Genomic DNA, 27,739 nt, shown 5'->3' on the forward strand with positions numbered 1-27,739 from the left:
GATTACTTAAATTTAAAGCTATGGTCGACACTGTGAAAGATGATGAGAAAGATTTGAAAAAAGCAACCACCCCCACCCACACATACACACACACACACACACACACACACACACACACACCCCTCCCCTCCGAGTTCGTATCGCTGTCCCCTCACAGCCTCCTAACAACACACCCCCTCCCGCAGAGAAACAAGTCGGCCAGCAGTGCCAGTTTTGAATGCGGAGTATCAATGTCGGATTCACAAGTCACAACTTCCACAATAATAGGCTACCAAAGATTACCTGTACCTGCAAAGCTTTTTCCATCGGTCAAACGATGACCCAATGTTTACTTTCATTTTGTCGCATCTCCTCTTCGTCTCTGCCTTTTCAGTGGCAGACTAACGGTTTCTTTTGGCCTTTGCCGGGGCAAGCAGAGGCCGGTAAATTCAAGTATTCAATGTATGTCTACTTTATGGCTAAATTGCTCAGGGCGGTTACAAACCGCTCGTAGTTTCAAATGCGGAAGGGGGTCGGGACGAGGAGCAGGGGAGTGTCAAAATTGAGCAAGGGGATTGGATGGAGAGAGAGAGTGTGACCAATCACAGCCATACGGACCATATGGCTGTGATTGGTCACTTTCTTTACAGTCCTGTAGCCGCTAGAGAGAATGGATTTTGTTTTGTTCCTTTTGCTCTTCACAATTTGTAAATCATACTGGGCCATAACCACCATCTAAATTATGTTAATAATAATATTCAATCTTTCTCAATGTCAACCATAGCTTTAATGTGTAAAACTGGTGGAAAATCAGCCTTCTCTCATCTTTATTCTTCCCATTAGGTTCAGAGAGGCAGTAACCCTCTTGCCAATCACCAACATGCTGGAGCTGAACTGTTCCCTCGAGGCTCTTTCCACAACTGGTGCCACAGTTTTCACTGATCCAGGATGCCCTGAGGCCGCCGCGTTGTGTGGGATGAACATCTCCTGGTTATTGTCCAATGTTACCGAACAAGATCTGAAGGAGCTGTGTCTGAGCGAGGAGGAGTACCTGTCCAAGAAGCTGGGGCCTTCGAGGTCCCCTGAGTTCTTCCCCATCTGTCTCACCTACCTCACCATCTTCATTGTGGGCGTCCTGGGTAACTCTTTGACCTGTGTGGTCATTTTACGCTACAGGGTGATGCAGACCCCCACCAACTACTACCTGCTGAGCCTGGCGGTGTCCGACCTGCTGGTGCTGCTGCTGGGCATGCCGCTGGAGCTCTACGACATGTGGCAGAACTACCCCTTCCTGTTCGGGGAGGGGGGCTGCTACTTCAAGACCTTTCTGTTTGAGACCGTCTGCTTTGCCTCCATCCTCAATGTCACCGCGCTCAGCGTGGAGCGCTACGTGGCGGTTGTCCACCCCTTACAAGTCAAACACATGGCCACGCGTGCTCATGTCAAAAGGGTCATCATCATGCTGTGGGTTCTTTCCATGCTGTGTGCTGTGCCGAACACCAGTCTGCAAGGGATTGTGGCGCTGCCTTCGGAGTTTGGACGACAGTTTCCTCGATCTGCTATCTGCCGTACGTTGACGGTTTACCTTTCTGGCCATCTCAACATATTAACATTTTCTAATTAGCACTAAACACAAACGTCTCTGTAGGTCAACAGTTGGCAGTTATTTGGTCATAAACCAACACAGTGGACAAATTAAAGATAGGACCTCTTGATGTGAGCTAGATTTTAAAAAAGGAAATCCTAAAGATATCACAGTTCATCCACAGGGGAACAAAGCTTAACAAAACGTTTCAACAATTTTATAATCGTCTGAGAGATTTCACTGCGAGGTACTCGTAGAAGATGTCAAAATAATTGCCAAAGTCATTAGGATTCATCCTCTGGGCACCAGTATTGTCTGAACAACAATAATGAATCCATTATATCTAAGACATTTTATTTGAAAATTCAGTAGAGACTTCACTAAGTGTTATGACAAGCCATAAAAAAGACATTGAGATATTTCAGCCTTGATCAAAATGCTAGTCTTACAGACGGGGATTTCCATCTTACGGCTAAAAAAAAGGTGTTTTGCAGTGACCTATGAGGCAGTAACAGCCATGCAGACCAGGCATAATGATGTTACTGACAAATCTTTGCCTTCCGTCCTTAGATTTGGTCCAGCCCAAGTGGATGTACAACCTGATCATCCTGATTTCCACGCTGGTCTTCTTCCTCCTCCCCATGCTGATAATTAGTGTTCTCTATCTGCTCATCGGCTTGCAGCTCCGCAGGGAGAACGTGGTCACCACGGTGAACAACAGGTGCAGCTTTGGGTCAGAAAGTCTCTCCAGGTCTCATGAACGGAAGCTGAGCAAACGCAACGTGCAAGTCACCAAGATGCTGTGTAAGTGTTGTTTCAGTTGTTTATTTATACCAATTTCAAAAAATGTGCATGTTAAAGGGATAGTAGCATTTTTTTTTAAAGTGGGGTTGTATGATCTACAAATAGCCCCTAAGTACTTTAATTGCAGTTGAAGACTCTTTGCTATCCTCCTGTTAGCAACGCCAGCCCATAGCCCTGCCCAGAGATTTACAACATACATTGTTGTGAATAGACCCAAAGAAACGGCCTATTTTCGCGTCCTAAAAGAGGTTTTACGCGGAAAAAAATACACAGTTCTATTGTTCGCTATAATATAATTTTTTCCAGCCCTTCAAAGTGCAGGAAAAACACAGTTTTTATTTGGACCTAACCAACTCACGTATCCCTCCGCCCAGGGTTAGCGCCCGCCGATCAGCAGTTGGTTAGGTCCAAATAAAAACTGCGTTTTTCCTGCACTTTGAGGGGCTGGAAAAATTATATTATAGCGAACAATGGAACTGTGTTTTTTTTTTCAGGTAAAACCTCTTTTAGGCCACGAAAATAGGCTGTTTCTTTGGGTCTGGTCACAACACTATGTTGTAAATCTCTGGGCAGGGCTATGGGCTGGCGCTGCTAACGGGAGGAGTGCTGAGAGTCTTCTACTGCAATTAAAGTACTTAGGGGCTATTTGTAGATCATACAACCCCATTTTTAAAAAAATGCTACTATCCCTTTAACGCTCATTGTTCCCAGATATTTTTGTGGTATTTTTGCATTCAACTATTTTCAACTTACATGTCCATCCGTCTCAGTCTTGTCTTGTGTGTCTGTTGTTTGCCTGTAGTGTGGCCGACTATGACTCATGTGATTTTCCCATCTGGTCCAGGTGTGCTGGTGGTTGTGTTCGGCCTCTGCTGGGCCCCCTTCCACGTGGACCGCTTGATGTATAGCTACATCAACCCCTCATCCGAGCAGCACAACCAGATCTTCGGGCACGTCCACCTCATCTCCGGTGTTTTCTTCTACCTGAGCTCGGCCATCAATCCAATCCTCTACAACCTCATGTCCACCAGGTTCAGAGAAATGTTCAGTCACTTGACGTGCTACTCTAACAAGTGGCAGATGCGCTCCAGCTTACAGATGACCCAACGCAGCACCTTGAGCGAGAAAACACCCAGCGATTCTGTGCGAAAGGAGGTCCAAGAACATAATTCAGGTGACAAATTAACAGAGACATAACTTGGTGGAGAAATGCAACAAATAAAAGGGACGAGGTGTCACGTGTTACAGATGCTATACAGATGTTAGGCTTGATCCAAACTGAACGCCCAAAGGAGATTTTGGACAAACACAACAAATTAGGGATTTCTTTTGAAAGATAGTTCTTCTTCCTTGCGAGAGAGATCAAAGACTGAGAATAAAAATCTAGGATGAGGACTGGTTCAGCTGTTCTGCAGACTTGTGGAAAGCAAACACCTTCAAATGAAAAAGTCTTGGCCTCAAGTAGAGGGATATTACCCCCAGAGCGATAGGGGTTGAACAGACATTGTTAAAGATGTACTGTGTGACCATAAAGGACGCGCCTAAGAATAAAATAAGCATGCCTGCATGCTGCACATTCTCGACTGTAATATGTACAGAAATCCAAATCCCATTTAGACGGAGGAGTAATAAGACATCATCCTGAATGAAGCAAAAAGGTGACACAGTCAAAGCTCAGATGAACGATGAAATTATCATATAAATGAGACAATTTACGCGCTGAGAATGTAACCCATCATCTGTGTCATAGGTGAATCATTTCTATTTGTGAAACTGTATTTATTGTATTTACTGTATAATGTGAAGCATAACATTTACAGGCTTGTCCATTTACTGCTGTACCGCTCCGAGTGCCAACATCAACACGCTGACAGAGCAAAGAATGAATGCATAATGGCTCCTGTCTAAAAGCAACAAACACTTACATGGGAATGAATCAGAGGTGAAAATGAAAGTTAATTAAGGGAAAAGGTGGAATCATCATAAAATGGTTGACTATGGTATTCATAGTGCCTTCCAAGTACTTTAATTATATTCAGAAAATTCATGAGGCACAATGATTTTATACACCACTTGCCATGTTCCCACATCTATTTCTCTGAAAACCGCATTTACTCATACAATACATGATATTTGTAATTTCACATATTATTTAAAGCCTTGTTATTAAAACAAACATCATGATTTTAGAAATGGTTATTTTCAGGTTTAAAGAATCACATACACTAGCAGGTTATTATTGTTGTTATGTGTCAATATGCTGCTTTAATATTTTTTGCATTACTTGTATAGAAGACATGTGAATATTTATCAAGTATTTTATTAACACGGTCGGATGATGTTTTCTCTATTATCTTGTGACAGTATCTGTGTATGTATGTGTGTACGTACCCTTGAAATGGGAGTAGGACTATTGAAGGACCTGGTTTGGAACCTCAGCACTGGTGGTTAACATGCACCACCACAGTTATTGTTCTGGTTTAAACTTGTAAGGAAATCAGTATAATGAGCCTTTGCACTTGTTTTCATATTCAGACTCCGACAGTGCAAGCAGCTCCAGGGCAGAAATGTCTTCTGTGTAAACACTGTGGTTGAAGAGCTGCCGCTACAATACAAGTTATTTATGGGTAATGAGGTGTGCCAGGAGCCGCAAGAAGCTTTCCACTGGGCTGTCTCATCTCAGCTTTGGACAACACACAGTGCAGAGAAGAAAGTAATTTGTACACATGAAAATTATGATTTGATGACATCACTGGGTCAGTAATATGGGGGGGGAGGAGGGGGATTAAAGACACAAATGAGAAGGAAGACACAAAGAAATGAGCTAAATGATACATGCTGACAAATCACTGTGTAATGGCGCAGTGTTATCAGTGTGCCACACCAGCACTAATGACTGTCAGCATACCCACAACCCCCATCACCATAACACACTATGCTGTTTACCCACTGCCTCTGCAAATAGACTCATCTAAAAGCCTCAATCACAATATCACCCAAGTAATGGTATTTCAGCAGTAGCCTACAGTTATTATCACCACCCATGGCTCTTTGATGTAGCAATATGAGGCAGACAGTATCATTTAACTTCACGGAATTACGTGAACTGAATCAGGGAGCTATGAAATTAAAGTACAAATCAATTCAAATGAGAAATATGACGCATTTCATTTTGAATTTCACTCAGAGAAATTAACTGAGATCTGTCGAAAACCATAAAATACCAAAATTAGAAGCAATAAAAAAAATCTATATGATGCTCGGTACTGTTGGTGCAATCAAGGGGAGGAATTGGCTTCACATCACTTGTTTTCATCAGACACAAACTGCATATTACAGTAATTTGTGTAAGTAATCTTAATGCATAATCCTGACTTGTTTTGACTTACGACATAATGAAGCGTAGAGAGTTACAGTTTTTGATTTGGAAACATAATTGACACAGTCAGTGCAAACTTATAGATCACCTCCATGAAAGCAGCAGATGATAAGGTCTGGCAACCGCATTGCTCAGAAGTCTTCTTGCACAGCAGGAAATGTAGAAGCACAGGAACTAATCATAAACAAGTGGGATGCGGAGGAGGAGGTGTGGCTCACTGCAGGAAGTATCTCAGAGTAAGATGAGTGCAAGCCTACATGTGACAACGGGGAGTGACACGAGTGTTGTGACCAAAGACTGAAGGTCATCTTAATAAGAGAAGTGGTTGAGAAAAGGGGCTGAGAGGAAATGAGATGACATACTTGACGTGATGTTGTGAAAAGAGAGCAGCGCATCAATGCTGTGCTGAGGCTCTACAGCGCTATACACCAGCACCATGGATTACAAATTGTAAACTGAATTGTAATTTACAATTCAGTCAAGTATCAGTGGAGGATCTGTGAAAGGAGCACTGTACACCTAAAGCCCAATATCCAGCAGGGAAGTGAAGCTTACACAACAGTTGAGCAGGAACAAAATCGGTTGTACACCATCAAATAATTTCATAGATTAAACTTTAAAGTGGACTGATTGAGCTGGGTTAGTGCCATGGCTCTGGGGATGCAAGGCTGGTTGGTCGGTCCAGATGTTGATACCTTGACATTTATTGAATAGATTGATTGTCATGGTTCCCAGAGGAGGTTTCATAATGACCTTATTGCGCTCCTGATTGGTGCTCCAGTGCCTTGAGGTTGACCTTTATGATACTAAGGGAAATGTCTTGACTGCAGTTAGATGGACTTTGGTATAAATTTGGTATGTGCTGTTCATGATGAACTGTTTTAATTGTCATCTCCAAAGTAAAGTGATTGTGCTAACATGTTAAACCATGATAGTATAGTGAATATTTTACCTAGCCTCGTAAACCAGCCTCTCGCGGAAGTGCATTTCATTTCATTCCGAGGGAGAGTCTGGCCTCATCCCCATTCTAAGCGTTTGGATTGAAACCCTCAGAAGGCCGAGCCAATCAGCGTCGCCCGCTGTGATTGACACAGCACGTTGGCCAATCAGGGACCAACTGGTGCAAAGCCCCGTCACTACACCAACTTGCTGATTGGCTGAATGGGGTTGTCTGTCAACGCTACCACCAAAGATATTAAACCGTCTTTGCTACTACTCCCGCCCAGCTCCCGCCCACCCCAAACGCTTGTAGGGGGGATGAGGCCAGACTCTCCCGAGAAATGAAATGAAATGCATTTCCGCGAGAGGCTGGTTTACGAGGCTATATTTTACCTGCCACAGAAGGACTTCAGCCTGTTTTGTCTTGGCTCATTGTTCTAGTGTCATAGCTCAGAGCTTTGCTGTTTGGGTTCATGCTCACTTCTCTCTTTAAAGGGATCGTTCAACATTATGGCAAATACGCCTTTTTGCCATAATCCTTATAGTCATAGTACCCCTATGACCATAGGGATTATGGCAACAGGCGTATTAGTTCATTAGCTACCTTTATTATCGGTGCATGTTGTTTTGAGCTCCGTGGGGCAGAGACTATAGGGATTATGGCAATAGGCAAATTAGCCAAAACGTTGAACTATCCCTTTAATGTGGGGGGGTTTCAGCAAAAACATGAAACAGTGACACATCAGTAATCCATCAGTATGTCAATTGTCATACGCGCCATAACAAAACGTCTGTTATGGCTCCATAAAGAGAGCCTATAAGTCTGTGGCGGGTCCTGCCCTTGGATCTTCAGATCATAACACTGTGCATCTTTTACCTGTCTATAAGACTGTGCTGAGGAGGGAGAAGGTGCACAAAAGGCAGGTCAAGGTCTGGAACGAGGACTCTTCTCTTGCTCTGCAAGGGTGCTGTTATGGGTATAGGTGTGTTTGTGTATGTGTGTTGCTCTGTCTTTGCCCAGGTCCCTGTGTGCGCTGCTGGCGTCACGTGTGTCCTGCGTCATCGTGCATCCCTCGTCATATCTCGTCCATGCCGGAAGCCGGAAGCCTGGATGCTTTATAAGCCGGCCGGAAGACCAGTTCAGGGGGCACAGTCTGCACGTGGCTGTCTGCCCCACCCCTTGTTCCTTCGTTTGCTTTGTCTTTGTTTGGGGATTGCTTTTCCCCCTTGTTTTCTTATATTTTTATTTTAGATTATGGGTGGCGTCCTCTTTTTGTATTCCGTTTGATCCTCAGCTATCTTTGTTTTGTTTTGTTATTGATTTGACGCCACTTGCTACGTCCCCATTATCTTGTTACGTTATTTACATTGTTTACTCAATAAATCCATGTACTATTTTCACTTGCTTCCCTGCGCATTCGTTTTGTTATCTCTCCCACTCCCCTAGACACGAGGGGGTCGTAACAGGTACTTTGACTGCACAGACTGGTCAGTGTTCTCTGAGTCCTCGGACAACATTCATGAGTTAACAGACATTGTGTGTAGTTATATTTCCTTTTGTGAAGACACTGTCATTCCCCAAAAGACTGTAAGGGTTTTTCCTAACAATAAACCGTGGGCTTCACCCGCACTTAAGGGTCTGATAAATAAAAGGAAAATAGCTTTCAATGAGGGAAATGATTCTGAAGTGAAAGAAACCAAAAAGGAGATCAGATTAGAAATTTAAAAAATCAAAACTTAGGTATAGAGACAAAATTGAAGCCGAGTTGGGCAGCAATAATTTGAGGCAAGCGTGGCATGGCATGAAAACTATGACGGGGTTAAGCCACAAAGGCAACAGTAATATTGCCCTGCCTGGTTACAATTCAGACAAACAGTTAGCTGATGAGCTTAATAAATTTTATTTAAGGTTTGATCATATGGATTTCAGTGAATCACATAATGTATTAAAGAGCAACACTAGAGCCCCTCCTGCTTTTGTTATTGATATCAAAAGTCTGGAAAAATACTTTAGACAAACCAAGCCAAGCAAGAGTCCTGGGCCAGACAATATAGGTGGCAAGGTTCTGGCAACCTGTGCTGAACAGCTTAGTAGCATTTTTCATTTTATTTTTAGTTTATCTCTTCAGCAATAGAAGGTGCCTAATTTATGGAAACATGCCACCATTGTTCCTGTAGCAAAGACGAAAAACCCAGCAACATTAAATGAATTTAGGCCTGTAGCATTGACCTCTTTAATTATGAAAACACTAGAAAAAATTATTAAACAAGAGGTTCAAACACAGGTGGAGTCACTCCTTGATCCCATGCAGTTCGCTTACAGGTGTGGCAGAGGTGTAGAGCAGCCTTTCTCAAAGTGGGTGCCGCGGCACACCGGGGTGCCGACTGACTGCGTCAAGGGTGCCATGAAAAAAATACCTCTTCTGACATAGAATACATTCTCTTTACATATGCAAAGGGCTGTGTCCGGACGCCCTTTTAGCGCTCTGGGCGTCTACTTTACTCAGCGCTTCCTTTTTTTGTCGCGGCGCTCAGAGCACTCAGAGTTGAAATATGTTCAACTTTTGGAACAGCGGCTCATTTCAGCAGCGTTCTGAGAGAGAGAGAGAGAGAGAGAGAGAGAGAGAGAGAGACTGCTCCGTGGACACGGGTACTCAGAGCAGTAGGGGCCGTGACCACCGGACACTATGAAAAAAATGCGTTGTAGGCACACGTCTCCCGTTGATGGTGAGTCACACCCCCTCCTCTCTCCAGTGGATCTGTGTCCGCTCTGTTCCGACTCAGGTGCGTTTGATGTATAAAAACACTCTGCAGTGCACACGGTGGAAACTCTCTGATTGTTCACAACGGAGTAAGAACGGAGCGGAGACCGCCGGTGGATTTTCATTTGAGCGCGTGTGTAACGGAGTTAAAAGATAAGTTGATTCCACTTGCCATAAAAAACTCACCACACAACACAAACTTGTTTTTCCTATGGTAATTAAATGCATTGCCCCTGCGGATTAGGGTCGTGCCCCCCGGGGGTAGCCGCAGTCGGACTACAGTATGCTATTTCCCTGGTAGGTGCACAAGCTACGAGCTCCGCTATTGTTTCATGTTAATTACTTTAATTTCAATGCTAAGGGGTGGTTTAAGTTGTATTTCTTAAGCATATAGCTTCCGAACGGTCAAGCATGTCCTTTTCCATATAAAGTTGACGGTGTTTTTCTTTTATTTCTGTTTACAACATGGCTAGGGTTACACGTGTTAGCTAACCTGCACTTCCCTTTCATTTTACATTTTTCAGCCGTGTATGTGTGTGTGTGTGTGAGAAAAGAAGAGCTGGACTGACTATAAATGTGGATTTCTCTGCCAGGTATGCTTTGTGTTATTTTATGTTAGTTTTGAGAATGTTTAGGCAGTCGGACTATGCTATTTCCCTGCCGTGTATGTGTGTGTGTGTGAGAAAAGAAGAGCTGGACTGACTGTAAATGTGGATTTCTCTGCCAGGTCAGTCCATGTGTGCACAATAAACGGCGAGGTTGCCAACGGTGAAGGTCTGACTCGAATGTTAAAACTACACAACGCAAGGATGAGTACCAAAACCGCTACACGTGCCTGCGCGCTGCGCGCATGTAGACCTTTCTCTCTTCCTCTCACATTGCAGATTATTGTGTGTGTGTGTGTGTGTGTGTGTGTGTGTGTGTGTGCATATGTAGGCTACAGAGGCACCTATGCACTTCACAGTTTGTATTATGCTCTGTTAAATAATACTGTCCCGTCTAAATAAACAGGACATTTACATTTAGGCTATGCAGTGTCATTTTGAATTATATTTTACACAGGGGTGCCGTGAGATTTTATGCACTTTTGAAAGGTGCCGTGACTGAAAAAAGTTTGAGAAACGCTGGTGTAGAGGATGCTACCACCACACTGCTACACCTTCTGTAGGCTACCGCCACCTTGAAGGGACAAAAGCTCATGCTAGATTGTTGTTTTTAGACTTCTCCTCAGCTTTTAATACTATCCAGCCACATCTTTTAATTGACAAGCTAATTCACTTTTTAAATTTGCACAGGCTCAGCAAATGCCAGAGAGTTAAAATCCCAGAGTTTTGATGACGAGAGTAGAAATTTTACACTTTGGTGTCAAATGGGCACAAAGTAGGCCTACACTTCTCAGGTTGCACCATCTCTCTGTGGTGTTCCTCTATGAATAGTGTTAGTGTAGAGTTATTGTAGTGTTTATTTTACAATGATGGACTCCCTCAGAGTCTATTGCTTGATTGAGTCTTTCCCGGCCGCACCGAGAGTTAGGTTTCGATTTCGTCATCAGCTCTCCAAGCCCTCTCATTGGTTGAATCCAGTCACATGCTCTGAGCTCTCCTGGAGTGCAGCAGCAACGGCACTAACTGACGACTGCCAGACAGAGTACAGCTCGCGGGACGGCAGGTAAGAAACTATAAAGTGAATAAATAATGCGAAATATCAAGTATTTCAATCCTCAAAAGTAATTTACCATAAATAACTAAAAACGCTAACGTTAATAGGCAAACACGGTTTCAATTTAGTTTAGCTTGTTATGATTGGATGTTATTACATGGTTGACCGCTAGGCTGCAGTACTGGTTTGTAGTCAGCTTACCGTATCATATAACAGAGCAGAGCAAGACTGCATTGAGCCACATGTATGTTGTTGAGAACGTGAGACATTAAACTAAGTTACTTGCTATCAACACGGCCTCATCCTTGGAACACGAACATGACATAGCTAACTTGCTATATCAGTTGTAAAGTCACTACAAATGTTAAATTTATCAGAATTAATATTGTGTTTGTAATGTTAGCCACGGTAAAGCAGGTTATTTGACAAAGAAAACACAGAATTGGTTTAAAGTTAGCTAAAGTAAGCCTGACTTTGCACTGTGTCCACTGACATTACACTAATTGTATGTTTGTGTTGTAGTTGTGGGAGGTCTGCAGCAATGCTGTTCAAAGTGCAATACAAAGGGAAGAAGAAGTACATCAAACTAAATGGAGCCTCACACTCGGACTTTCTCAAGGAGGGTAAGTTAATGTCTCTGCTTTTTGTAGCCTAAAAGATAGGTAGATTGTGTCATTGGGCAATGAACAGCCATTCCTAACTCCAATAAGAGATATACTTGCAGCTGGCCACAGTAAGGTTTTAAAGACATATTTTGCTTTAACTTTAATCATTTTTCCTCAGTACCGGAATCAACTCTGGAAACTGCTTTCTTTTCTTTTTGGCATCATGCTAGTCTACAGTGCTGTGGCCCATTAAAGCAGAACTATGCAGGATTTGGGCTGTAATTATTGTGGCTCAGAGTCACTGTGATGGTTGAGTGACCTGTTATGAAGTGAATGGGGTCTAGGCCAATGCGCTCACCCCCCCCCCACTGGCTGAAAACCGCACTTGCAAGATCAGTCGTCCGTCTCGGTGTTACAAATCTCGTCAATGGATAGAAGTATCGCGAGAAACTGCCTTACGGCAGTACGAGATAAGAACGCATATGACGTCATGCATGTCACGAATCGTGATTGGTTTGAGTTCGGAAAGTCGGAGGAAACCATGGAAACATGAAATGTTTACTGATGAAGTTCAGCTTGTGGCTAACGGGGAGCTAATGCTAACACAGATACACACACCATGGGTCTTTTATAGAGGGATTATCTGTTTACCAACAAGTCAGGATGCGTGCGCAACCTGACTGCAGAAAGAACCGGTTGTCATAGTTACCTCCATGGATCTAGTGTAGTCAAAGCGGTGTTAGCTAGCGATGCTGTCAGCCTACTACAACAGTTTATCACCTACTGATGTAGTGTGTGTTTTATACATAGACTGTTTTATAGTTTTATAACGGCAGGAAGAAAAAAAACAAACGTCAGGACGGAGGATCGAGTTTGTACCGCGGCAACGGCAACTCAGCCACGGGACAAGCTACGGACACTCAGAGCAGCGGTGGTTATCGGTAAAAACAACACTATTTAACACACAATCATGTTCAGGAAAACACTCAGGATTAAAAAACTCAGTGTCTGTGAGGACTGATGCTGCCTGGTCAGAGACGAGGGAAGAGGACGGACATGTCTAAAGTCTGGAACAACTGCATAACGCAACTGTAACGTTACGTGCATGACTGAGTATGTACTGTACCGGTAATTTAAAACAATATATCTTAACATTGATTAATCTCAGCTTGCTTTCCATTAGTATGTGAGCTCGTCTTCAGTCACTGTCGTTATTGTAGTAAACATTTCACAACTCATTCGCTGCAGTTCTACAGCTGTGCCTGTGGGCATATACAGCTTCATCACCATTCAGACCAACGTATCTAACATGTTATATTGCTCAAAATGAATCGCCAATGTACTATTTTCTCTCTTGTTGCCTTGAAAGGGGTGCGAGTTGACGGTATTCTGTAAAATTGGCGCGTTTTGTTATTTTTATCAAAACAATTAGTGCAACTAACAGCACAAAAAGACATGATCACGGCTCTTGCTGCTCTCTTTCTGCAGGCGACATGCGCAGTAGAACGTCAGTGACGTAGACTGATAATCCCTCTATTGAGAGTGAGGAGTTGTCGTCACAGCTCAGAGCCCCAATACATCCATGTCAGAGCCCCGCCCCCCTTCTCCGCCATGATGGAAGGATTCCGGTGGCAACAGCCTTACTAGTCTATGGGCAAAACAAAATCGTCTACTCCGTAATTTACTGTTTTACAATGCCGGAAATCACTGCTGTGTTAAAAACTGCTTCAGTGATTTACTTTCTCCTTATTCTTTCTAGTAATTTGTTGATCTGTTGGCGCAAAAAAGAGCTAGAATTTAGTCCGTCTCTGTGCTGTTCTGATGACGTTGCCCCTGGCAACCGATAGCGTCTCCTTCCATCATGGCCGACCATCGTCACGTGACTCCTCACTCTCAATAAGATAATGTAATACATCATGACACACACACACACACCTTCGCGTTTTGGAACCTTTATTCCTGTGTGTGTATGTCTGTGTCTTTGTGCCTGTGTGTGGCTGTATTAGCGTTAGCTCCGTGTTAGCGTTAGCTCCGTGTTAGCATAGCGTTAGCTCGGTGTTAGCAGGGCTTAGCAAACAGCAGTAAACACAAGCACGTGTAGGGGGGTGGAGGAGGTGGCGGCGGCGAGGTTTTACGACAGTGACATGTGCCTCCCAGAACTGTGGGGGAGCTCCGGAGAGGGAAAAAAAGAGAAACCAACGAAGGAGCGAGCTATTTCCGGCCGACTTGCAAAGTTCTGCTTTAAGACTAAACTAAAAACTTTATTTCCCACTTTGTCCTGTGTATGTGGTAGTAAGATGAACAATAATGCACCCCAAGCTTTATTTAATTTTTTTTTTCTGTATTCAAAGCTAAAATGAAGTTCAGTATACCCACTGAAAAAGATACATATGTGCTGGATGACACTGGAACAGAGGTCGATGAAGAGGTCTTCAGTGACATTCTGGAGGAAAAAACCGACATCCTGTGGACCATTGTTGACACTCTTTCAGTTACTGGTGGTAAATGGTCATTTGATCAAATTGTACTTTGCAAGGTTACAGAATTATCGTGTAACCATTGAAATGGACTTTACAACACAAAAATTATTGGTTCTCAGCAATATCCTGTTTAAATTTAATTTTTTCAATAAGTTAGAATTTGTTTTTCATTGTTTTCAGAACCGATCCATTTACCTATGAAACATGACAAGTTAGAATACTGACCTGAGCACTCAGTTACCAACTAGTAGACTGTCATGGACTAAATTGCTTGATATGTGGCCGTATCAACCACAAAAACTGATTGTAGCCTATTACTGGTATTAAAAAACAAAAACAGATGCACAGTTTTACCATCTTTTTATTTTATTTTTTTTATTTAACCTTTATTTAACCAGGAATAATCCCATTGAGATTCAGAATCTCTTTTTCAAGGGGGTCCTGGCCAAGAAAGCAGCACAGTACATCCACATTTAGACAACATCAACAAAACAAACATAAAAACAGCTAAAACAATAACAGCAAATCGCATCAATACATTATAATCACCAGCTGCGTTCGGTGAGAGGACATGTGCATTCAGTAGTCAAATAGTCCTTGATCCTAGCTTTAAAATCTTCCATACTTGGGAGATAATCCAATTTAAGATGACTCTGTAATTTATACCAGGACGAGGGTGCGAATGCTCTGAAGGCACTTTCCCCAAAGACAGTCCGTGTACGAGGAATAGTATACATTATCGATCTATCGTGCCTGAGACGACAGCTTCTGGTGTTGACTTTAGGAACCAAGAGAGAACACAAATAAGGAGGCAAGTCACACAGGACGGCCTTATAAAGAAAACAATACCAGTGTTCCCATCTACGATTGTACAGAGAAGGCCAGCCAACACTCTCATAAAGACGACAGTGATGAGTACGAAAACCTAAATCTGTTACAAATCTTAATGCTGCATGATACACCGAATCCAGCATTTTCAGAGAGGAGAGATTTGCATGCATGTATAAGATATCACCATAGTCAAGTATTGATACAAAAGTTGCCTGAATCAGTCTTTTTCTCGCATTAAAGGAGAAACAACTTTTGTTTCTATAATAGAAACCAAATTTAACCCTGAGTTTCTTTGTAAGACACTCAATATGATATTTAAAAGACAGATTTTCATCCAAGTAAAATCCCAAGTACTTGTAGACTGAAACTCGTTCTCATGCTCTCACCTACTCTTAATTGAAACTGTGGGTCAATTAATGAAATCATTAGTAAAACATGATTTTGAAAATGATGTGCTCCCTCTTTTCAGACTCTCCTGCATCTTCATGCACAGACGCCTTGTCACTATCATCACGCTCATCAGAGAGTGATACTTTTCTGATGTCTCCAAAAAGACATTACATTGATGACATCTTTCTGACGTCTCCAAAAAGACCATGCATTGATGATGGCATTCCAAAGTCCCAAAAAAGTCAGCACATTGATGACAGTTCTTCACAGGCCAAAGAGGTGAGTTTTTTTGTACATTCTTTTGCCATGTTCTAAATGTGTTTTTGACATCAAAATTTTTTGTTTGGCTTATTTTTATTTGTTTTTAAGCTTGTCAAGAGAGTTCTGGAACAAAAGCCTGGAGGGGAGAAAATACTTAAAGAATATGCAACAAAAGGAGAGATGAAGGATCAAACACGCCGTGAACTTGTCAACATTGTTGTCGCTGATATGTTGGAAAAGTATGGGTAAGTCAAATGCTTCATGGTGCACAACTCAGTCAAGAGTATATTCATAGTATTTGATTGTTCATAAAAAAACAGGTGGTTGTAATCAAATGAGATTATCAGTAAAGGACAACAATGACCAGTAAACTGTGGCCTTGCATCATATGGCTAAGTAATGCCATGAAAATATCAATATTCTAATCTAAAAAAATCATTACCCATCTGCAAGACATACACAGCCTTATCCATGCAACTTGTATATTGTTTAGTAGTTTATTTGAGTTGACATGTCTATGGTCCCCATTGTAAATTGTCATACAGCCTTTTCCCTGTCAATGCAACCTATCGTTTACCCCCACAGAAGAGCTCCGCCAAAGGACAAAAGAACACAATATGCATTGGGGATTGTGACACTGTTCCCTTCTCTAAAAGATCCCTACTCGAAAATGGGCTATGTGAGTATATATTTTAAAGAGAAGTTAACCAACTTTTCAAATTATAATAATAAAAATATTGTTGTTTCATAGGAGCAATAGAGACAGGTTTCCTTGTGCAGGCAGCAAGGGGGGCAATTAACATTCTTGAAAATGACAGTCAATTCAGTACTGTGTTAAGAGCAATATTTTGTTTGTACATTTTGTTGATAAATGAATAATGTTTTGATGAATTTTCCATCTTATAGTTCCTTTCACTAGGTGTCTAATCATGCTTAAATTTCTTAATTTTTTTTCAACATTGTTTTTAGGAGCATTTCTATGATGCAGATAGCAACGAGGGCTACATTGCCTGGAAGCTCAAAAACACACAGCGAGAACTCAGCGGCGGCAGTAACAGTGGAGTTCGGAGAAGGAGCTCTCAAACTTCAGACAGCAGTTGTTGGAGAGGGAAGTAACTGAAGAGCAACAGCTGGAGGGAGACCAATGCTGCGAGGCCGTATCTCTACTGAAACACAGCACAGACAAAGAACAGATCTTGATAAAAATGAGAGCAACCTTCCAACACAGACAAAAGTTGATCCATGATCCTGAGCGATGCAGCACAGTGCTTACAGTTTTCCCAAGGTTCCTTGACACAAAAGGCCTTGTAAGTTCACATGAATTATGTTAATTTCCATCAATAACAGCTTTGTAAAGATGAAAATGGTAACTTCCTTCCATTGCCACCATAATCAAGTACACCTGCACTTGCTTCTTCTCCTTTAGGTTCTACAAGACTTTGAGCTGTTGTTTGGAGCAGAGACTTCATCAAAATTCTTGGAGAAGTGGGGAACACTCCTGAAGGCGAAAGTAATCGAGCAAGACAAAAACCTCAGTAAGACACCCCAGCTTGACTATCTCATTCAGTCTGCAGACGAGAACCCTGATGAGGATGACGAGGTCCCACCATGACGAGGTCCCACCATTTCAAATGTTGTCTTATTGTATTGACTGTGACGTGGTTGTGCTGATTTTTTATTGACAAGAGCCATATGAATGTTTATATTGATTTGTCAGGTGCATCTCATGCTGAAATTAGAGTTTCTCCTCCCCTCTTCTCAGGTTGGGATAGTGACATGGCCTCAATCCTCCTGCTGGTCTACCTCCTGCCACCAAGTGGAAAGAAGGGAGCCGTGAAGATCAGTATCCGGGAAGCTGTGGATCATGTAGTGAAGTTTCATAAGGTTAGTGTATCCTGATTTCCATTTTGAAACAATCCAATATCAACGAGTGGAATCCACACTCCAAAAACAAATGAATGTTTTGACCAATTATCATTTCTCTTGATACAAAGGGACTTTCCCAAGTGTATTTTCTCACAGGGAGAGAGAGTCACAAGATGGGGTAGCATGACAACATACTGGATAAAGTAAATTTCAGTCAGCAAATATCTGAATCTAAGAATATAGTTAAGAGGGTTTACTTAATCTGTTGGCAATAAATATAAACACATTTTTATAATTGCGGTACTTTATTAATAGCAATACATATAAACTCATTTTTATAATATTATAAATAGCAATTAACATAAATTCATTTACATCTTTAATTAAAATTTTGATTAATTATTTTTTCTTTTCTTTTTCCTTTTGAAGTGATTCTCCAACTGTGCTATCAGATTTCTGTCTGACTTATCCATAAAAAAAATGATGTATAGCGTAGTTATACTTTTGATTGTTATCTTGCAGGCGGGTCGCAGCCTTCAGGAGCACTCTGGTCCAGCCCAGCGGAGGCAGCCCTACATCCTGGCAGTTGGCATGACAAGAAACAACATCCATGAATGAGTGAGCAATGAGTGAGCACTGTAGGCTCAATTTTTGATTAATCAAAAATCTGAGAAACAAGTTTTGTGGAGGACGGTCTGGAGATGCTCTGTAGCAAGTTTGGTGACAATTGAGCAAAAATTGTGGGAGGAGATACATTTTAAAAGTTTTACAGTTATTGAAAAAAACAGAGTGATGGACTTCATAATTTGTAATGAGTTTAAGTGGACAAAAGTTTCAGCAGTATTGAGGCTACATTGTGGTGAAGTTTCAAAACTGTAGCATCTACCGTTGGTTTGGTAGGAATTTTTAAAGTTTTTAAATTTAAACGCTTATTGTGCCCCCCCTAGGAGGGGGGGGGGCACATGTCCTTGGAGTTGAGTGAATCTGGCATGGGGTCGGATGTTTCTGTGAAGTTTGGTGAGTTTTCGCCCATGGGAAGTATGACTTCCTTGGAAGAAGAAGAAGAAGAAGAAGAAGAAGAAGAAGAAGAAGAAGAAGAAGAAGAAGAAGAAGAAGAAGAAGAAGAAGAATTCCTAGGAATACAATAGTGTCCTGGCAGCTGTGCTGCCCGGACCCTAATTACAATTAGCCTCTGTAAACACTATCTATTAAATACATAGCATTAATAGATACCATTTACAGAGGCTTTGATTCCATTAACAAAACACTGATTGCATTAAGTTTAATAGCCAATAGGAAATATACCTACTTTGAGTCTGTAGCCAGCTTGGCCAGCAGTCGACTTGCCTCAACCACATTCTCCGGCAGCTTCATTCTGTAGTGTTTTTCAGCTGTCGCAGTTGAATGAGTGAGGTAGTCAGCCACCATAGACTTTTCCGTATCATTCATACTTTTTGTGGCCGTCTCAAACACTCTGCGCGCCAACTGACTTGACACCTCCAGTACTTTGTACCTGAAATACACGTTTAAACAACGTTAAAATACGAGAGCCGACACACATAATAAGAAAAGTCTATTGGAGAAGGAATGGGTTGCGACAGATAACTTACTTTGACTGCAGCCGTCTCAGGTCATTGCAGGGGTTGTAAATTGGCCTCCCTGTGCTGGAGATGAAAAATCGAGGCTGCTCTCCCTCTTCTTCTTCTTCTTCGTCACTCCTTTGTGTCTTTTTGGCCAGGAATTGTGGCCTCACCAGGCTAAAATACATAGTGAACCACTGTTGGCAGACAAAGAAGAGGGATGAAGATCAAATTCAACAACACATCAAGACCCATTCAATAGAATTTCAACTCACCAACTCTTCCTCTTGTGACAGAGCAAATGTGGCCACTTGCTGCGCAGCTGTTTTATGCTCCTTCACTCCTACTACAGCGTAGCCCTGCTCATCCTGCCGCCGGTCAACCCACTCCTGCACCTGCACATGATAAGGATAACAGTTCAATTGATAGATGATGAGAGACACCAGGAGAAATTGACCAACAATGAAGGTGACAACGGTGCCGCCATACTCACAGTTAGATATTCCACCACTCCTGGCCTTTGGAGGTGTTTTAATATGACCACAGCCTCCAGATAGTACAGGATCAGCCTGCCATCTTTAACGTCCAGGTCTCCAGTACTCTTCGGGTGAAGCTTACCCAAGGCTGCGGAGAAGTCTTTCTTCGCAGCCCTGAGTACTGCCAAAGAGCTGTGTGGTGTGAGAGTTTGCTTCTCCAGCAACCTGTCATATCTATACAAAAAGAGATAGGATTAATCAAGGCAAGGCAAGGCAATTTTATTTGTATAGCCCGTTTTTACAAACAGTTTTATCTCAAAGGGCTTTACATGGCATCGTAACTAGGGATGTCCCGATCCGATATTGATATCGGATTTATGTCCGATATCAGCCGAGAAAACGAATATCGGATTATATCGGACTGCATCTAAAATCTCCGATATAAACGCTCCGATAAAAGCAGTCCATTATTCCGCTCCAGCACTTCTGTCCTATATGAATAGGTGACTCTCGTTCACACTCCAACACAGTAGGTGGCGGTGATGCACCTTAATGTTGGTGCGCCGGCCGCCAGAGAAGAAGAGCGGCCGGCTGCAGCCATAGACTGTAAAAAGAATGGACGTAGCGTCCGTGACGTCACCCATTGGTTTTGGGGAGTCGTTTTTGTGACTCAAATATGACGGCCTGAACAGCGCCATGTTGGATTGGCCGGCCGAGAACCCGCCCACTGGCCTCGAAGCAGCTGTCCACAGAGCTGCTCGGACCTGTCACTCAACGTTTCCGCGCCCTAATTGGCCAGAGTCTTAACCTTATAATAGTAAAACGGCAGAGTTAAAAAAAAATTCACCCCCCTCAGAGTGTGTGCGGGGGTAGAAACTATCGATTGAGACGAAAAAACGTTCTGACACCAGGCTTTTAACATGTTTACTGAGGATGTAAAGTCGGTGATTTTAACATGGGGGTCTATGGGGAATGCTCCCTTCTGACACCAGCCCCCAGAGGAATCCGAGGGGATTGCAGTTTTTTGAACGCGGAAGTGAGCTTCACTTCTCAGACCGACAACTGCCCCCTTGGCTGCAGCATGCAGAGAGAGATCACATGATCACAACAACAACAGCGTGTGTAGCAAGGAGAAGTGATATCGGCTGTGTGGCACGTAGACTACACACACGTACGTGTACACACACACGCAGACACGGGTACATGGACAGGTCGCGCTGCCTGCTAACAAACGGTAAATGCGCTATATTGCTCTAAATGTACAGTTCAGATTAACTACCGACGGGGTCGGTGGTCGGATTCTTATGGAGGAAGACCAGCTGGTCCACATGTTGTGCCGTGTTAACAGTGCTAAAGCCAGAATTAAATAACGATGCTAATTTCTGTTAGCCCGTCTATGGCGTTTTACATTATACGTTAGCATTAAGCTAGCGGGCTTTATACTTAGTTGTGACACTGGCTGTGTGTTTTGAACGTTGTTTCAAACCATGTGGGTTTGATTAAACATTTTTGATGCTTAAATATTGCTGCTTAATATATTGCTTTACTCCTCTTTTTATTTTATGTGGGCCATTTTTTACTGTTGGGCAAGCCCTTCAATTTGGAGTGACAAATAAAACCTTGAAGCAAGAAGATTTTGCCTTTTGTTTGACATTGATGTACCTACAGTAATTCAATAACAGTTGTAAATAAGGTTTATTTTTTAATATTTTACAGTTCAAAAGTAAGCTCACTACTGTCTGTCCCATAGAAGAACATGACAGCGGCAGCCTGTCAGTCAGCAACAGGAGGACTCTCCTTTGTATTAGAATTTGAAAAATATAAATAATCGTTTTTTTTCACCACCCCTAATATCGGATCAATATCGGTATCGGGCCGATATTGAAGGCTGCAATATCGGTATCGTATCGGAAGTGAAAAAGTGGTATCGGGACATCCCTAATCGTAACAACATCCTCTGTCCTTAGACCCTCACATCGACTGAGGAAAAACTCCATAGAAAACCCTTTTAACAGGGAAAAATCGGAGAAACCTCAGGGTGAGCAACAGAGGAGGGATCCCTCACCCAGGACGGACAGACGTGCAATAGATGTTGTTACAGACAAGACAGTTTACAGTTTATGTTACAGAATGTGCGAAATATGGAAATGTTAGCAGGAGTTGATGAAGGCAGCCTCTGGTGAGGGGGGGGTGGCAGGGAGAGCTGGCCAGCTCGATGGGAGGACTGGGTGGTAGACTGGTCCATGGGAAGGGAGGGCAGGCCTGTCTAACAGCAGGGGAAAGGGCAGAAGGGGGGGGGGGGGGGGGGCGATGCAGGCGGCGGCTGGTGCAGAGAGATGGAGCTCCAGTGGATCTGCTGAAACACAGAGAGAGTGCGAGACACCAAGGCCAAACTACAAAGTACAACAGAAAATGACAGTTCAAAAATATACTGAGGAGAGGAGAGGAGAGGAGAGGAGGAGGAGAGGAGAGGAGAGGGCTCTGTGTAACCAGATGTGTCCCCAGCAGTCTAAGCCTATAGCAGCGTAGCTATAAAATGGTTCAGAGCTACCTGAATCAGCCCTAACTAAAAGCCCTGTCATAAAGGAAGGTCTTAAGCCTAGACTTAAATGTAGTTAAGAGTGTCTGCCTCTTTGACCCATGGAGAGAGCTGGTTCCACAGTAAAGGAGCCCGGTAACTGAAGGCTCTACCTCCCAGTCTGTTTTTAGAGATACTGGGAGTCACTAACAGACCTGCGTTCTGGGAGCGGAGTGCTCTGGTGGGACAGTAAGGAATGATTAGTTATTTCAGATAAGATGGAGCTTTATCATTAAGAGCCTTATAAGTCAGCAGAAGGATTTTGAAGTCTATTCTAAGTCTTACAGGAAGCCAGTGGAGAGAAGCTAAAGTGGGAGAGATGTGCTCTCTCTTCCTAACACCTGTCAAAACCCTCGCTGCAACATTCTGGACCAGCTGGAGACTTAAATTATTATTATACCTTTATATTTGTCTATTGTATTTGTTTTTATGAGACCGAAATAAACATACTAAACTAAACTAAACTAAAGATGAATAGTAATTGCTTCTAGCATTACGGAGTTCTTTCTTATATATTACTAAACTATCCTTCCAGGCTTGACGGTCTTCCTCATGTTGGCTGGAATGTGTTTTCCTTTCCAGCTGTCTGGTCTTCTGTTTCAAAGCGCGCAGGTTTGGGCTGTACCAGGGAGCTATTCTTTTCTGGTTGATAACTTTCTTTTTCAGGGGGGCTACAGCATCAAGTGTCCCAAGGAGTGCTGCTGCAGTGCTATCCACAAGATAGTCCGTCTGTGTGGGGGTGAAATCAGCGTAACTGCCCATTATATTGTTACAGGATGTGGCAGCAAGCTCTGCTGGAATAAGCTCTTTAAATCTAGCAACAGCAGTGTCAGATAGACATCTACTGTAGCGGGATTTTTTCCCAGGAAGGATACAATTTGTTCAAGTAAATTCAAATGTTATTAAAGAATGGTCAGACAAGACAGGGTTCTGAGGAAGAACTGTGACATGGTCAGCTTCCATAAGTAAGTACTAAATCAAGGATATGATTAAAAGAGTGAGTGGGTTTGTTTACCCTCTGAGAGAAGCCGACTGAATCCAAAAGTGACTTGAATGCAGTAGCCAGACAATCATCATCGACGTCCACATGAATGTTAAAGTCACCCACTATAATGACTTTGTCTGAGCTCATTGCTAAATTTGACAGAAAGTCAGGGAATTCATCTAGGAACATAAGGTGCAGGAGGACGATACACTACAGCAAGTGATAGTGGTTTTTCTCAGGGCCGGCTCTAGGCATAGGCGATATAGGCGGTCGCCTAGAGCGCCAACTGCTGGAGGGGCGCCGCCAGTCAAGGGAAAAAAAAAAAAAAAGATAATAATAATGATTTATGTCCGCTGGCGCCCCCTCACTTAGTGTTTTCTGTGTAGACAAACCCCCCCAAAACAAATAAATAAACAATGACAAACATGTTCCTAAATTGTGTATAGTCACACACACAGCAGTCTGCAGCAGGAATGCTCTCAAGCCGTTTTCTTGTTAGAAACGCCACATTTTTAATTAGATGTGTGGCACAAATGCCGGCGCGTTTGCGCGACCGGCTCGATATGTTTTTTTTTTCATATTACGGTCATTTACGCAGTAGAAATGCGGTTCAACTACTGTGATTGGGAGACTCTCCTCTTTCAAATCCGCACGGCCGCACGCCCTTGACGACCTGTCAATCAAAACAACTGTGGAGCGCTTCGAAACAGCAGAGTCGTGAGAGAGAGAGAGAGAGAGAGAAAGAGAGAGCGAGAGAGAGAGAGAGAAGCAGTGAGGATGATGACGGTGCTTCAGAGGTTTAAAGTTCTGACTAATTTGATGAGGAAGATTATGAAAAAAGAAGAGAGAGTAGAGATTTCAGCCTGCTCATACAGCAGCAGGGCCACGCTCCAGCTCTGTATTCAGACCTGCTGAGCTCTCAAACTAGTTTTTTATTTTTTATTTTATACCTCTCAAACAGCACCACAGTGACACACATATAGGGTACATTATATAGGCTAAATTTGTAAATTTTGTGTGTTTTTTTGTCTATTAAGTTGATGTTTGGAGAAAATTTCTCATTTAGGGCCACACACATCTCATGAAGTTTGAAATGTAACGTGAAGTCAATATTTAGCTTCTGTTATCCCACATTTGAGACATTTGGTGAGAATGACAGTTAAGCCTAACATTTATGCTCAAAACGCAATTCCACAATTTTTTTTCTATACTTATCGCCTTATATCATACAGTATATTCCACTGCTTTTGTGAAGCCCAGACTTTCATATACCCATTTCAAGCACCACAACAGTTTGTTCTCATGATTGTGAAGAGACTAATTTTTTCATGTCTTCACCCAGGATTTACTCAATGCAATTTTACTGATTGTTGTGCAAGTTGTGTATCTCAGGGTCAGAGAGATACACTGCTATGTTATCGTTATGATCATTATGATCATTGTTGGGGGGGCGCCTGAGAGTAATCTCGCCTAGGGCACCAAAATGGCTAGAGCCGGCCCTGGTTTTTCTGCTTTCCAGTCTGGGTGAGAGAGGCTGACAGTAAGGCTTTCAAATGTATTATATGAACTATTAGGTCGAGGGTTGATAAGCAGATTTGACTGATAAATAGATGATAAACTCCTCCTCCTCTGCCAGTGTTACGAGGTACATGACAGTTAATGTAACTAGGAGGGGTAGATTCATTCAAACTAATATATTCATCTTGCTGCAACCAGGTCTCAGTGAGTGTTAATATATCAATATGGTGACTTATAATTAAGTCATTCACTAGGAGAGACTTGGATGGGAGAGAACGAATATTGAGCAAACCACATTTAATAGTTTTATTAGGTTGGCTTGCTGGAGCAGTGGTTTTGATTTTAACTGAGTTGCTATAAACAACTCCTCTAGATTTGGGTTTAGGCTTAGACAGCCTCGAGGCAGACACAATTTCTATAGGCTCTATAGGCAATTTCTATTGCTTGCCAGGTTTATTAAAAGATAGTTGGTATGTAGTAGATGCTGTGTAATACAGTGACATGAGTACAAATAATGTAGCTCACCTTTTTTTGATAATTTCCTTGCTAACTTGTTTGTTTGTTTTTTTCTGCAGGAATCCAATGAAATCAATGAAATTCTTGCAGGCAGCGTGGAGTCTCTCATCTGTGAAGCTCAGGTTTGTGACGACCGTGTGATAGTAAAGAAATCTGTAGGGGAGGGTACATGTATTTCATTATTTACATAAGTATTTGGGCGCTTTCACACCTGCAGTTGTTCCGATTCAGCAACTGAACCGATACAACTGTAGCATTCTTTTTTCTGGACCGTTTGTGTTCACATGTGTTTGTGTTCAATTTTCAGAGTCCTCCGTGCCTTCTCTGAGTTACGGGGGGGTCCGCGCAGCAGTATTTGTCCATATAATGGTTGTCAATGGATACCAACTTTCTTCTAAAAAACATCCAAATACCTCCATACTGCTCGTCTGTAATGTCCTTCTTGTATTGAAGCCCAGACATGAGAAATTGTTCCGCCGGTCACTGACACAGGAAGAGCAGTGAACCGAGACACTGGGAGCTTCCGCTACAAACAAGCTTAAAATATAGACTTATTTAATTTTTTCCGGAACAATTTCTCATGTCGGGGCTTCAATACAAGAGGGACATTACAGACGAGCTGTGTGGAGGTATTTAGATGTTTTTTGGTGTCTTTTTGGACGAAGAAAGTTGGTATCCATTGACAACCATTATATGGACAAATACTGCTGCGCTGACCCCCCCGTAACTCAGAGAAGGCACGGAGGACAAAATTCTCACAGCTCTTAGTTGACATGAGGGTGAGTAGATAATGAGTGAAATTTGATTTTTGGGTGAACTATCCCTTTAAATATCTTATCAATATTTGAGCAGACGAGGCAATATCACAACTTTTGGACACCACACATAAAAACTGTGATGTCTATAAAATGATTAGTGAGCGCATGAAAGAGGGGGGTTATGAGTGCTCAGTCGGACAGTATATTGCCAGGTAACCAGTCAATTTGTTCTGATACTTGTGTCGATTACGTTCTCACTACAAACGAACCGCTCCAGGGCTCGGATGGAAACGAGCCGAGACCACCTCTCCCAAGCGATCTCGGCTCGCTTGTTTTGTTCCGCATCGAGCATGATTGCTGTGTTCACATCTGACCAAACAAACCGATCTATGACGTAAAACGCTCCCTGTTTCGGAACAAATGGTCAGTTGTGAAAGCGCCCTTAGTCTACATGTGCTGTTGAAATGATGTAGAAAAAATGCTCTCAACCTTTTCAGGCTCTTGAGATAATTAAGCTGGGTCTGCTTTGTAAGCTTGGCCTCAGCCAGCTCACGCAGGTACGTCAGCGTTCTGTCCCTATTCCACACAAATTCCAGAGAGGGGGCCTGTGGGTCCATGTAGTGAAGGAACCGGGCAACATTTTCAACCTGCAGGGAAGAAAAAGTGAAATTTCTTTGTAATCATTGAGACTTTGCGAGCCAACACTTTGGATTGTTCACCTGGATGAATAGAGGGATTATATGTTTACCAACAAGTCAGGATGCGTGTGCAACCTGACTGCAGAAAGAACCGGTTGTCATGGTTACCTCCATGGCTCTAGCTAGCGATGTTGTCAGCGTACTACTAGTTTATCACCTACTGATGTAGTGTTTGTTCTATACGTAGACTAATTAATCTCAGCTTGCTTGTCCGTTAGTATATGACCTCGTCTTCAGTCACTGTCGTAGTAAACAATTTACAACTCATTCTCTGCAGTTATATAGCTGTGCCTGTGGGCATATCTGGCTTCATCACCATTCAAACCAACGTGTCTAACACGTTATATTGCTCAAAATTAATCTCCAGTGTACTATTTTCTCTCTTGTTTGCCTTGAAAGGGGTGCGAGTTGGCGGTATTCTGTAAAATGTGCACGTTCTGTTAGTTTTATCAAAACGATTAGTGCTAACAGCACAAAAAGACATGATCACGGCTCTTGCTGCTGTCTTTCTGCAGGCGACATGCGCAGTAGAATGTCAGTGACGTAGACATATAATCCCTCTATATAAAATGCCTTTATCGTGCCACTCACCTCCTGTTTGAAATTGTGGTTGTCCAGGTCTCTCTTCAAATGAGCAGCGAAGTCCTTTAGCAGCGCATGGTCTAGTGAGTGCTTTTTGTAAAGGCCCTTCTCTGCCATTCTCCTTCTGTTGTATAGTTTCCACTGCACCTGTGAGCTACCGTAATGTGCAAAAGAGCTTTGTTAAAATACTGCACATTTGTGCTTCATGTGTCCACCCATCAGAAACATCATGAGCTACGTTGTAACACTGAGATGCTTACCTTTGGGGGACCTCTTCAATGCTGACAGAGTCATTAGCTGGTGAGACATCTAGGTCAGTCACCACAATATGGCGGCGCTGCAGATCCTTTATTAGACTAAAACATCATATAAAATGTTAAAAAAGTTGCAGACAAAGAAAACAAGTGGTGCTTAAAGGAGAATTCCGGTCATTTTTGACCTCTACACCATTTCCCATGCACTCCATGTGAACGCAGCATAACACAATTTATCTAACACAAGGAAACAG

At 42.6% G+C, this 27,739-nt stretch overlaps 3 protein-coding genes across 6 annotated transcripts; 2 read left to right on the forward strand and 1 right to left on the reverse strand.

Moving 5' to 3' along the window:
• Positions 1 to 828: 828 nt before the first annotated feature.
• Positions 829 to 5,515, forward strand: LOC146970774 (neuromedin-U receptor 1-like). The gene is made up of 3 exons (XM_085804781.1): positions 829 to 1,547; positions 2,135 to 2,368; positions 3,213 to 5,515. Exons 1-3 carry the CDS (start codon positions 860 to 862, stop codon positions 3,563 to 3,565), a joined length of 1,275 nt encoding a protein of 424 aa, XP_085660907.1. The 5' UTR covers positions 829 to 859; the 3' UTR covers positions 3,566 to 5,515.
• Positions 5,516 to 11,633: 6,118 nt separating this feature from the next.
• Positions 11,634 to 17,274, forward strand: LOC146970775 (uncharacterized). Of its 4 annotated transcripts, XM_085804162.1 has the most exons (9): positions 11,634 to 11,730; positions 14,064 to 14,213; positions 15,493 to 15,565; positions 15,605 to 15,628; positions 15,665 to 15,692; positions 15,783 to 15,919; positions 16,260 to 16,353; positions 16,644 to 16,981; positions 17,101 to 17,274. In XM_085804162.1, exons 1-8 carry the CDS (start codon positions 11,649 to 11,651, stop codon positions 16,788 to 16,790), a joined length of 735 nt encoding a protein of 244 aa, XP_085660288.1. In that variant the 5' UTR covers positions 11,634 to 11,648; the 3' UTR covers positions 16,791 to 16,981; positions 17,101 to 17,274. The 4 variants fall into 4 exon arrangements, with proteins under 4 accessions (XP_085660288.1, XP_085660284.1, XP_085660286.1 ...); XM_085804158.1 differs by having other exon boundaries at positions 15,493 to 15,628; XM_085804160.1 differs by having other exon boundaries at positions 15,493 to 15,628; positions 16,263 to 16,353.
• Positions 17,275 to 18,845: 1,571 nt separating this feature from the next.
• Positions 18,846 to 27,348, reverse strand: LOC146970776 (uncharacterized). Its single transcript, XM_085805948.1, has 6 exons — positions 27,241 to 27,348; positions 26,441 to 26,598; positions 19,614 to 19,830; positions 19,396 to 19,515; positions 19,151 to 19,317; positions 18,846 to 19,053 (listed from the first exon to the last, which is right to left on the reverse strand). Exons 1-6 carry the CDS (start codon positions 27,346 to 27,348, stop codon positions 18,846 to 18,848), a joined length of 978 nt encoding a protein of 325 aa, XP_085662074.1.
• Between the last annotated feature and the right edge of the window lie 391 nt (positions 27,349 to 27,739).

The sequence above is a fragment of the Trachurus japonicus genome, chromosome 17, assembly GCF_045865225.1.
Source record: "Trachurus japonicus isolate A0001 chromosome 17, Traja_1.0".
In the NCBI taxonomy this organism is placed as follows: Eukaryota; Metazoa; Chordata; class Actinopteri; order Carangiformes; family Carangidae; genus Trachurus; species Trachurus japonicus.

What these genes read in the sequence shown, in the direction of transcription:
- LOC146970774 (XM_085804781.1), top strand. Translation starts at nt 860, where the DNA reads ATGCTGGAGCTGAACTGTTCCCTCGAGGCTCTTTCCACAACTGGTGCC. An exon ending in TCCTCGATCTGCTATCTGCC is followed by an intron (nt 1,548 to 2,134) that starts GTACGTTGACGG and finishes TTCCGTCCTTAG; the next exon opens with ATTTGGTCCAGCCCAAGTGG. An exon ending in GCAAGTCACCAAGATGCTGT is followed by an intron (nt 2,369 to 3,212) that starts GTAAGTGTTGTT and finishes CATCTGGTCCAG; the next exon opens with GTGTGCTGGTGGTTGTGTTC.
- LOC146970775 (XM_085804158.1), top strand. Translation starts at nt 11,649, where the DNA reads ATGCTGTTCAAAGTGCAATACAAAGGGAAGAAGAAGTACATCAAACTA. An exon ending in CTCGGACTTTCTCAAGGAGG is followed by an intron (nt 11,731 to 14,063) that starts GTAAGTTAATGT and finishes CTGTATTCAAAG; the next exon opens with CTAAAATGAAGTTCAGTATA. An exon ending in CCAAAAAGACCATGCATTGA is followed by an intron (nt 15,629 to 15,664) that starts TGATGGCATTCC and finishes AAGTCAGCACAT; the next exon opens with TGATGACAGTTCTTCACAGG.
- LOC146970776 (XM_085805948.1), bottom strand. Translation starts at nt 27,348, where the DNA reads ATGGCAGAGAAGGGCCTTTACAAAAAGCACTCACTAGACCATGCGCTG. An exon ending in TGTCACAAGAGGAAGAGTTG is followed by an intron (nt 19,318 to 19,395) that starts GTGAGTTGAAAT and finishes GTCTGCCAACAG; the next exon opens with TGGTTCACTATGTATTTTAG. An exon ending in CTGAGACGGCTGCAGTCAAA is followed by an intron (nt 19,054 to 19,150) that starts GTAAGTTATCTG and finishes CGTGTATTTCAG; the next exon opens with GTACAAAGTACTGGAGGTGT.